This window comes from Mytilus trossulus, chromosome 9 (genome assembly GCF_036588685.1).
Source record: "Mytilus trossulus isolate FHL-02 chromosome 9, PNRI_Mtr1.1.1.hap1, whole genome shotgun sequence".
Taxonomy (NCBI): Eukaryota; Metazoa; Mollusca; class Bivalvia; order Mytilida; family Mytilidae; genus Mytilus; species Mytilus trossulus.
Window position 1 is genome coordinate 6,946,417 of NC_086381.1, and position 12,794 is coordinate 6,959,210.

At 31.1% G+C, this 12,794-nt stretch overlaps 1 protein-coding gene across 1 annotated transcript; it reads left to right on the forward strand.

Annotated features, from left to right (window-relative positions):
• Window positions 1–8,992: 8,992 nt before the first annotated feature.
• Window positions 8,993–12,477, forward strand: LOC134683674 (uncharacterized). The gene is made up of 2 exons (XM_063542985.1): window positions 8,993–9,767; window positions 12,398–12,477. Exons 1-2 carry the CDS (start codon window positions 8,993–8,995, stop codon window positions 12,475–12,477), a joined length of 855 nt encoding a protein of 284 aa, XP_063399055.1.
• Window positions 12,478–12,794: the final 317 nt, after the last annotated feature.

The following is a 12,794-nucleotide window of genomic DNA, read 5'->3' on the forward strand; positions in this document are numbered from 1 at the left end:
TTATGAACATATCAATGATAACTCTTCCATCCTTCAATTGCAAACCACATAAAACCTAAACAATTCAAGTGCACTTATAAATTAAATGATGAAATGATGTAAAGCAAGACTTTAGTTAGCGTGCTTGCTTTGTTTTTTTTATTGTACAATCATTATGATAACACCAAATTTAATTCAAATATAATAATTATATAAATACAGGTTAAACTATGCCGATACATATTGTTTAAAGATGTCAATCTTATTAACAAAATTTGTATAAACAATTATACAAACAAAGCAAGCAAGTAAACCAAAGTTTTGCTTTACATGCATTAGGAAACTAGCTGTAAAGCCTTAATTTAGCCGACTTGCTCAAACAATAGATAAAGTAAGAGACGGATTTGATATATGGTGGAAAGTTTGGGTTTAAAACACTCTAAATAAATTCAATAGAAATTTCATTTATTTCAAATGTATTCCATTTAATTTCTTATAAATCGTATAGGGATCTTTATCCTTGTTTTTTTTATCCATTTCCATATCCTTGTATTTTTTTTTATCCATTTCCATGACACTTCACCACTAATTACGTACATCTTGATATAGATTGAATCGTTGGTTTTCTCGTTTAAAAGGTTTTACACTGGGGCCCTTTATAACTTGCTGTTCGGTGTCAGCCAAGACTCCATGTTGAAGACCGTATTTTGACCTATTTTTATTATATACTATTATAAATTGTGACTCGGATGGAGAGTTGTCTCATTGTCACTTACGACATCTTATCTATCTATGGCTCAAACCGAAACGAAACGGGACAAAAAGGGATAAAAACACACTTTTTTGATATATTTATAATGGGCTTAATATGAGTCAGAAAAGAGTAGAATAGTGAGTCGCGTTGGGGTATAAGCGTGACGCTGAATTGCGATTGTTTTTGTAAGCGTGACACGTGAAAGTTAAATGATTGTGTCGTGAAAACGAGAAATAAAGTATAGCAGGACAAGGAAAATTTCAAAAAATCAGTATTGTTTTTTAAAGACCTGGTGATATTGAATAAACTTGTTTACTTATTTACTAATGGCGGAAATAACAGGAAAGGTAACTTAAACATTATAGTAAAGTGTTGAGTATTTGATAACTTAGGAACACTTAATTTAATAAAAGAATAAACGAGTGTCAGTTGACACAATAGTTATCAAAGGTACCAGGATCATAATTAAGTTCGCCAGACGCGCGTTTCGTCTACTTAAGACTCATCAGTGACGCTCACATCAAAATATTTATAAAGCCAAAATTACACAGCTCTTCAACGGTGTCGATACGCAAAAAAGTATTTAATGTGTTGTCGTAAATTTTTCTACACTCTCTTCTACTGCATACCTATTGCCAAATCTTATTGTCAACTACAAACATGCCCAGCTGGTTAAACACCAGTTTTATTAGAACCCAAATCACGTGTTTACCAACTAACGTCCACAAATCCTCTATTATACATTTACTGAAGAAAAATCTTTTGGGAATCGCTGGTTCTGTAGTAATGATACAAATACTAAAAGATTCCTGCCAAAGTCAGGAGCCTATAGTCAAGGGTTATCATTTGTTGCTGTGTTACATATTTATTTAACACTTATACAGTTAGTATATGTTTTCGGTTGAATTGTTCTACATTTGTCATTTTGGATACTTATATAGAAGGTAGTATGCGGTATGGGCATTGTTCATTGCAAAAGGCCATTCGGTGACCTACAGTTGTTTATTTCTTTTAAATTTGGTCTCTTATCTCATGGGCAATCATACAACATCTTCTTTTTCAAATGTAATCTATGTATTACTGTTGTGTTATTAAAAGTAATTTACCACATATTACATAAAACCTTCCATATGTATATAGATTTGGTTTTGAAGTTATGTAGAAGCTGTAAACAAATTAGTTAAACGCGATAGCACATCCTCATTTTATCGGACATATTGTTTGCCCTGTCAGGAAATTGAGAAACTATTCGGGTAATCTTGTCGACCCTTAAAATAGACTTATTATAAAAAAAACTAATTTAACGCTAACACTGTAATTAGATCTTTGAAAATAGTTTTTATTGGTATTGAAATTGATTTTGTTATCCGTACATGCAAATTAAACTTAATATTATTCTGATATACAAATGCACATTCATGACTCTACAACCTCTCGATACATACATCTTTACATTTTACATGGTCATGTTTATCTCTGATTTTTTATATATGATAAGGAGGTGGGAAGTTGTTGTAACCAATAAATTGACGTTTTTAAACTTAATCCATTGAATGTTGGATGTTTACTGATTAATATGTTTTTAGTCTTTGATGCATGATTTTCTTTATTAATGTTAATTGGCTTTGAACTAATTGTCAATGACAGAGAGTCCTCGCAGACCTGTAGTCAGTGTCTTTTTGTTGTTGAGAGGTATACCTATTTGTCTACGGATGGAGAGTTGTCTCATTGTCACTTACGACATCTTATCTATCTATGGCTCAAACCGAAACGAAACGGGACAAAAAGGGATAAAAACACACTTTTTTGATATATTTATAATGGGCTTAATATGAGTCAGAAAAGAGTAGAATAGTGAGTCGCGTTGGGGTATAAGCGTGACGCTGAATTGCGATTGTTTTTGTAAGCGTGACACGTGAAAGTTAAATGATTGTGTCGTGAAAACGAGAAATAAAGTATAGCAGGACAAGGAAAATTTCAAAAAATCAGTATTGTTTTTTAAAGACCTGGTGATATTGAATAAACTTGTTTACTTATTTACTAATGGCGGAAATAACAGGAAAGGTAACTTAAACATTATAGTAAAGTGTTGAGTATTTGATAACTTAGGAACACTTAATTTAATAAAAGAATAAACGAGTGTCAGTTGACACAATAGTTATCAAAGGTACCAGGATCATAATTAAGTTCGCCAGACGCGCGTTTCGTCTACTTAAGACTCATCAGTGACGCTCACATCAAAATATTTATAAAGCCAAAATTACACAGCTCTTCAACGGTGTCGATACGCAAAAAAGTATTTAATGTGTTGTCGTAAATTTTTCTACACTCTCTTCTACTGCATACCTATTGCCAAATCTTATTGTCAACTACAAACATGCCCAGCTGGTTAAACACCAGTTTTATTAGAACCCAAATCACGTGTTTACCAACTAACGTCCACAAATCCTCTATTATACATTTACTGAAGAAAAATCTTTTGGGAATCGCTGGTTCTGTAGTAATGATACAAATACTAAAAGATTCCTGCCAAAGTCAGGAGCCTATAGTCAAGGGTTATCATTTGTTGCTGTGTTACATATTTATTTAACACTTATACAGTTAGTATATGTTTTCGGTTGAATTGTTCTACATTTGTCATTTTGGATACTTATATAGAAGGTAGTATGCGGTATGGGCATTGTTCATTGCAAAAGGCCATTCGGTGACCTACAGTTGTTTATTTCTTTTAAATTTGGTCTCTTATCTCATGGGCAATCATACAACATCTTCTTTTTCAAATGTAATCTATGTATTACTGTTGTGTTATTAAAAGTAATTTACCACATATTACATAAAACCTTCCATATGTATATAGATTTGGTTTTGAAGTTATGTAGAAGCTGTAAACAAATTAGTTAAACGCGATAGCACATCCTCATTTTATCGGACATATTGTTTGCCCTGTCAGGAAATTGAGAAACTATTCGGGTAATCTTGTCGACCCTTAAAATAGACTTATTATAAAAAAAACTAATTTAACGCTAACACTGTAATTAGATCTTTGAAAATAGTTTTTATTGGTATTGAAATTGATTTTGTTATCCGTACATGCAAATTAAACTTAATATTATTCTGATATACAAATGCACATTCATGACTCTACAACCTCTCGATACATACATCTTTACATTTTACATGGTCATGTTTATCTCTGATTTTTTATATATGATAAGGAGGTGGGAAGTTGTTGTAACCAATAAATTGACGTTTTTAAACTTAATCCATTGAATGTTGGATGTTTACTGATTAATATGTTTTTAGTCTTTGATGCATGATTTTCTTTATTAATGTTAATTGGCTTTGAACTAATTGTCAATGACAGAGAGTCCTCGCAGACCTGTAGTCAGTGTCTTTTTGTTGTTGAGAGGTATACCTATTTGTCTACGGATGGAGAGTTGTCTCATTGTCACTTACGACATCTTATCTATCTATGGCTCAAACCGAAACGAAACGGGACAAAAAGGGATAAAAACACACTTTTTTGATATATTTATAATGGGCTTAATATGAGTCAGAAAAGAGTAGAATAGTGAGTCGCGTTGGGGTATAAGCGTGACGCTGAATTGCGATTGTTTTTGTAAGCGTGACACGTGAAAGTTAAATGATTGTGTCGTGAAAACGAGAAATAAAGTATAGCAGGACAAGGAAAATTTCAAAAAATCAGTATTGTTTTTTAAAGACCTGGTGATATTGAATAAACTTGTTTACTTATTTACTAATGGCGGAAATAACAGGAAAGGTAACTTAAACATTATAGTAAAGTGTTGAGTATTTGATAACTTAGGAACACTTAATTTAATAAAAGAATAAACGAGTGTCAGTTGACACAATAGTTATCAAAGGTACCAGGATCATAATTAAGTTCGCCAGACGCGCGTTTCGTCTACTTAAGACTCATCAGTGACGCTCACATCAAAATATTTATAAAGCCAAAATTACACAGCTCTTCAACGGTGTCGATACGCAAAAAAGTATTTAATGTGTTGTCGTAAATTTTTCTACACTCTCTTCTACTGCATACCTATTGCCAAATCTTATTGTCAACTACAAACATGCCCAGCTGGTTAAACACCAGTTTTATTAGAACCCAAATCACGTGTTTACCAACTAACGTCCACAAATCCTCTATTATACATTTACTGAAGAAAAATCTTTTGGGAATCGCTGGTTCTGTAGTAATGATACAAATACTAAAAGATTCCTGCCAAAGTCAGGAGCCTATAGTCAAGGGTTATCATTTGTTGCTGTGTTACATATTTATTTAACACTTATACAGTTAGTATATGTTTTCGGTTGAATTGTTCTACATTTGTCATTTTGGATACTTATATAGAAGGTAGTATGCGGTATGGGCATTGTTCATTGCAAAAGGCCATTCGGTGACCTACAGTTGTTTATTTCTTTTAAATTTGGTCTCTTATCTCATGGGCAATCATACAACATCTTCTTTTTCAAATGTAATCTATGTATTACTGTTGTGTTATTAAAAGTAATTTACCACATATTACATAAAACCTTCCATATGTATATAGATTTGGTTTTGAAGTTATGTAGAAGCTGTAAACAAATTAGTTAAACGCGATAGCACATCCTCATTTTATCGGACATATTGTTTGCCCTGTCAGGAAATTGAGAAACTATTCGGGTAATCTTGTCGACCCTTAAAATAGACTTATTATAAAAAAAACTAATTTAACGCTAACACTGTAATTAGATCTTTGAAAATAGTTTTTATTGGTATTGAAATTGATTTTGTTATCCGTACATGCAAATTAAACTTAATATTATTCTGATATACAAATGCACATTCATGACTCTACAACCTCTCGATACATACATCTTTACATTTTACATGGTCATGTTTATCTCTGATTTTTTATATATGATAAGGAGGTGGGAAGTTGTTGTAACCAATAAATTGACGTTTTTAAACTTAATCCATTGAATGTTGGATGTTTACTGATTAATATGTTTTTAGTCTTTGATGCATGATTTTCTTTATTAATGTTAATTGGCTTTGAACTAATTGTCAATGACAGAGAGTCCTCGCAGACCTGTAGTCAGTGTCTTTTTGTTGTTGAGAGGTATACCTATTTGTCTACGTTTATTATGTGTTTCTTTAAAGATGCATTTCTATTTTATCCATCCTATGAGTTGAGCCTTTTTAACATATTTTTTTTTCTTATGATGTACTGTTACACCACCGTCCTTGAATAGAAGAGAGTTGGCTACTTCATACGGGTTTAACCCCACCAGATTATTGATGTGCATGTTCAACGTTAGGGGTCCGTAGACGGTGGTTGTCGTTAGTTGCTAATATCGTATTCGTTTTTGCGGTATTGGCTATGCGAATTATTGAAGGCCGAACACTGACCTACAGTTGATACTGTCTGTTTCATTTGACCTCTAGTTGAGGGTTGACTCATTGACAAACATATCAAATCTTCTTTTTATAATTAAATTAGTTGAAGAAAGTAATTTGTTTGGCTTGTTTAATTATTATTTTAAATACCTTAACAGAGATAAGAACTGAATGTTGTCACATCCTTGTCAGTAGAGCATAGACACAGGATCTGTATTTTTTAATAAGATTGTGTTTTTAACTTTTTTCACTAGAGTAAAAAAAAATGTCATTAAAAACAAACGTTTAATACAAAGAATTGTAAAAATGAGAATAGCGAGTCTTGTTGATTTAGTTATTCTTTGGACATTTTCCCGTCGGCAAATCAAAGTGGTATTCGATGACCTTTCAGAAGTTTCAATGGATATGGATTTGGACAATTAAGTAGTATAAACATCGGAAAAGAAGATATAAACAGATCTTAATTGTTTGTCTGTACTTATCAGTAATGTACTACTGAAACCAGTATGTTTGACCGTTTACTAATTACTGAAACTTATTTATCAATGTTTCTGCCATTAATAATATTAAGTCTTATATTTTATTGCGCCAGATGCGTATTTTGACTGTTCATATCTCTTCATTGATCCCAAAGGTTAGATTAGTGGAAAGTCCTAAACTTATCATTTAAATGAAGAGCTTATAATCCAACAAAAAGGAAAGGATAACCAAAGCATTAGAGCCAGAACTTTGCAAAAGGGAAACATGGGAAAAATAAAAATAAATTTGAAAAAAGAGCCAACAAAATTGGCTTGCAGTAAATAATCTTGTACATGTATGTTTTTTAAAAGTATAATATATATGTATGTTTGTTTCCGAATGGCCACATAATAAATGCAACTTAATACTTTGCTGTCATGTGAACATAAAATTAATTTATTTTAAATTCTTCTGCAAGACCACACCCATGACCTTGCAGGTCGATGACTGAATTAAAGAAGCCAAGCCTTTATTTCCAGCCTGGATTTTTACTACTCGTATTGTCATTTCATAAGGTTTGTTGATTCTTTGCTTTCAAAACCTTTCTGTTTGAATCAATGTTTTCTTATACAACAATCAGAAACTAAATATATATTTGTGTTGTCGACGATTGAAAACCGTAGTTTCGGTCTTGTTTAAGGAGGGGTCCATGTGTGAAAAAAAGGTAAAAATACAACATTACTGAACTCCGGGAAAAACTAAAAACGGAAAGTTCCTTATCAAATGGCAAAATCAAATGATAAAACACTCCAATCTGATGAACAATTAACAACTGTCATATTCCTGACTTGCAATTGGCTCAATTATCCCTTTATTTTGGACGGTGCAGTTTCTGTTGCACCATATTACAGTGTAAATATATCCCAGTTGGCCTGATATGTACGTGTCTAGGTTTTTTTATGCACATAGGGCTACAGAGGATGAGTATTCTAAGTAGTTTAACCGCTATTTTACCAGCCCCACATACCGATGTGACAAGCACGAAAATGCTAACAACGCTGAATGTGGATTTAAACACCAATCAATCAATAAATGAATGAAATCTACATTTTACTGGCAAATTATTAAGTCTAGAATATCGTTACCAAAATTAATTAAAACTTTTGCTGAATTCTTCATAAATGCAAAGCCCGTAATTCAGTGATTGTCGCTTATTGCTGTGCATGTCAGTTGGTTTACGTTTATTAGCCTGATAGTTAACTAGAATTATTTCACATTTGTCATTTAGGGGACTTTCTAAGTATTTTAGTGGTTATGGGGTTTGCTCATAATTCAATGACGAACGTTGACGTATAGCGTTGTCAACCTTCTACGCCATTTGGTCTCTGGCAGAGAATTGTCTCATTGGCTTCATATAACATCGTCTTATTTGTATACAGTTTATAATTATACTTTTACTAATATATGGATGCATATAAAAGAAATGTTCATTTCAGCAAATATAAAAGCACCAATTACCCGTTGATAAATTATTAAAAAGCATAAAAGTCTTCAGCGTGAGAAAAAGACAGATGAAAAGACTTGGTCATATTTCTTCTTAATGAAGTGTAAATTTCATCAACTTGAACAAGATGTAAACATTTCATTGGAATATCAACGTTAGATCCTTTGTTTCAAGTAAACATCAAGGTTTGATCATTTCCCTAATGATATAATCAATAGATAATAAACATGTTTAAAAATATTAAAATAAATAATCCCATATTTAGTTCTGAAACCAGACAAATGGATATGACGTTGTATTTTATGATGTATTTAACGAATTATTAGTCCCTATTATCATAAAACCGACTTTCGAGTCGCAGTTTACTATTTATATACAGGTTATATACGGTGTCAGATTAACTTAAGAAAGTAAAATCAAGATTACAATAGGTACATTTTTTTGGGGGGTGGGGGAGTACTACCAGTTCATGTTTTTTTTATAAAAAATTCCATCGATTTTGCGTCTGATTTTTACATGTTCTACCTCAAAGTTGTTATTAGACTATAAAATCTTGAGTCAGGGTCAGTAGTATGTGAGTGGTGTAAATGAAAATGAAAGATTAGTCAAATGGTTAGATGAAAGGGAGATAATTAACGACGAGCAAAACGGTTTTATGAAAGGCAAAAGTACAATTGATCATATAAGCACTATAACATCAATAATAGAAACCAGGAAAAAGAGTAAATTATCAACATATGTAGCTTTTATAGACTTTAAGAAAGCATATGACTCAATTAATAGAGTTTTTTTGTTCAAAAAACTAGAAAATCTAGGTATAAGTTCAAAGTTTATGTATTCTTTAAAAGCTTTATACTCTAATGTAGAATGTAGTGTACGTATTAATGGTAATATGACTGACTGGTTTAATGTTGATTCTGGATTGAAACAAGGTTGTGTTTTATCATCTATAATGTTTAATATATATATAAATAATTTGGTTGATGACATTAATGCTTTGAATATTGGTATTAACATAGATGATGAAAAATTAGCTATATTGTTATATGCTGATGATGTTATTTTAATGGCAGAGAATGAAGAAGATTTACAAAAAATGTTGAATGTGCTAAATACATGGTGTCTCAATAATGAGCTGACAGTTAATATAAATAAATCTAAGATCATGCATTTTAGAAATCCAGCTGTTCTTCAAACTAAATGTATTTTTTCTATTGGTGGTATAAGTATAGAATGTGTAAAATGTTATCAATATTTAGGCTTATTACTTACTGAATATTTAGATTATCAGTTAATGGCTAAGGCAGTAGCGAAGTCAGCCAGTAGAGCATTAGGATTATTAATTGTAAAGAGTAAAATGCATGGTGGTTTCCAGCACAAAATTTTTTCTAAACTGTATGATACAATGGTATGGTCAGTTATTAGTTATGGCGCAGGTATTTGGGGAACAAGAGACTTTTCCTGCATAAATGCAGTCCAAAACAGGGCCATGAGATTTTTCATGGGTGTTGGCAAATACACACCAAATGATGCCATAGCTGGTGATATGGGCTGGAAACCTCCATGCGTTAAACAATGGTCAAGTGTCTTGAGACATTGGGCTAGGTGTTCCATAATGGACCCACACAGGATAAATTTTAAAATTTTTAAGTGGTCTATACGAAAGTGTAATACCAGAATTAAAAACTGGAGTTTTAGAGTTATAGAAATGTTAAAATTGTATAATTATGAGCAATATTGTAATTTTGAATCAAATGTATTAAACAAAAATTGTATTAAACAAATTGAGGAGGATGTATTTGATAATTTTAAATCAAACTGGTGTACAAGAGTTGCTGCATATGCAGAGGGAAGTAAATTAAGAACTTACAAATTGTTTAAAAATAACTATTGTACTGAAAATTATTTGCAAAATATTATATCTTTAAAGAACAGAAGTTCATTTGCTAAATTTAGATGTGGGGTAGCTCCACTAAAACTAGAAACTGGAAGATATGAAAAGAAAGAAGTCCACGAGAGGACATGTTTTAACTGTAGCTCTATTGTTGAAGATGAAATACATGTCATTTTAAAATGCCCATTATATGTGGATCTAAGACAAATCATGATACATGAAGCTTTACATTTTAATGAACATTTTAACCTTTTATCAGATAATGAAAAATTTATATTTTTATTTAGTAATGACAATGTTGCTGCTATAGTTGCCAAAACCTGCAACAGCATTTTATTAAGAAGAAATAGTATTCTATTTCACTAGTTTTTAAAGAAACAAATGTTTTAATATCATTTAGTAAAAATGTATATTGTGTCAGAATTTTTAATTCTAAATGTGTAAAAATATGTTTATATGTATATAGTATATCTTAAACATGTTAAAAGTCTCTCATAAATCTTTTTAAGATTGGTACATGCAATGCAAATGTTTTAATGTTTTAAATCTATGTATGTGAATCTCATTTTATGTTTGTATGTGGTGAGACTATAATAAAATATTGAATCTGAATCTGTATTGAACTGTATACAGTGTTTTAATGACAAAGTGTTTCAATAAGAGCCACTATTGACAGTTGCAGTACAAACCAAGCTGAATTAATCTGGGCACCCCTCCCCTCTGTTTTAGATATATATTTTTTTATATTTGAAGTGTTATGAGCGATATGTTATTTAAATTTTGGTAAAAAAAAATTAAAACTAATGTTCAAATATTATTGTAATTTTGTAGCAAATAAACAACACCGAACTATTTAAACAAATTCGATACATTTATCGATAAAAAAAATTATACTAGTCTCATATCGCTACTTATAATTATATTTCGTTGTTATAAAATTAACAGAAACAATATTTTTCTTCACCAGATACATTTTGGCAATTATTGTCTCCTGATTGATGCTCGAGGTCACAATATTTAAAATTCTAAAACCTGAAACATACGTTGAAGGGTTATTCAAACGAACATAGTTCTAAAGTATAACACACTTGGACAGGGAATCGGAGTTGAGCAAAAGGAGCTAATATCCCTATTTCAAAATGGTTTCAACAATTGTATAACAGCAAACTATTGGTACTTTATTAAAACATATTCCTCGAACTAGTTTACCCTAGACACGAATTGTTTAAATATATTGTTTCTCTCTTTGACTTTTTTGTTACCTTTGACACTGAAATTTTTTTGATTACACTTGTAAAATCAATAAGATACATTTAAAATATAACTGATTGCTCTTGATTCTAATTCTAGCTATCTAATTACATTTTAAAGCAAATTAGAACATTACTTTACATCGTAGCTGCGTCAATATTCTCCTGATAATTTTGAAACTTATTTTTTTTAAACGGCATACCAACTTCCACCCTACGTCTTTCTATGTGTAATTAAAACATACATGAACCATGTGTTAATATTGAAACTACTAAAATACATGTACTTTAATCAGTATCTAACTGTGTACATAATGTTTCGCCTTTTTAGTGACAAAGAAAGAAAAACCTGGTGGATTGAACCTGGTTGTATGCCTTTCCATCACCTTCTAGACATATAGATTTAAAATACCGCTAAAATGTTAAGACTGCGTGACAGGAATACAGGTCAAACAAACACAAGAAAACACGGCACAGAGAAAAACATAAATGTGTAATATAGTAGAATATTATTTAAATAACACATAGTTTCGCCGCGGTGTGAATGTTTTCTCGGGGTACCAATCTGCTCTATCACCCTCTCAGCTATGTGTTATTCAATTTATTATACTGAATTTCCTATCATTAAAGTCTTTTACAGATTAATTTTATTTCAAAATTTGTTTCTATGACGTCATGAACATAGCAAACTTACGGATATTAGAAAGAAAAAAAAAGTTAAGCAAGATGGTTTTTTATTTTTTTATTTTGACAGTCAAAAAATAAAGTCTGAGCCAAAACGTAGAACTTAAGCATTGTATTTAAAACTTTATGTAAATTCAATTCATTGTCCATTAACTATTTATTTTTGATTGGTCTAGACGACAGGGTGACATTCAAAACATTGTCACCCTCTCAGCCATGTGATAGAGTAAATAAACACCCTTGTATCAGCCAATCAAAATATGGCATTTTAAGGTGAAGTATAATAATACATCATGTCAACATTGGAAAAACAACACACAACTCCCATGAATTTACGACAGCATACCAGGACACCACAGACGAAATAAAAACTTCGCGTCAGATATATTGATGAACGTCACAACAAGTGACGATATTTTGTGACGTTTATATTATCAAAGGTAAATTTCTAAAAATATTTTATTTATAGCTATAGACAAGAACAATAATATGAACATGGAATTACGAGGTGTTATGCTTTGTTTTTTTCTAACCATGAGAGGAGTATAAGAATGGAATTGTGTTTTAATGGTGTTGTTATTTGTATTTTATCCCTTTCGGTTTATTTTTTAAATCTAAAAACCTAAACTGTGTTTTAACAAATAAAGAATGTGCATATGGTTGGTTGAAATTGTGAATGCTTAAAATTATATCAACGAAGAAGCTGTTAGAATATCTTAACTTTTGCATAAATATATAAAGTAAAAAGATAAAATACGTGTAATATAAGGCAATACCATTTAAGACCAAATACTATATACACATGCAAATAAATATAAAATACGAAGACCATGTAGACGAACCACAAAAACTCGACAATACTTTAA

What these genes read in the sequence shown, in the direction of transcription:
- LOC134683674 (XM_063542985.1), top strand. Translation starts at nt 8,993, where the DNA reads ATGACTGACTGGTTTAATGTTGATTCTGGATTGAAACAAGGTTGTGTT. An exon ending in TAAGTGGTCTATACGAAAGT is followed by an intron (nt 9,768 to 12,397) that starts GTAATACCAGAA and finishes TTTTATTTATAG; the next exon opens with CTATAGACAAGAACAATAAT.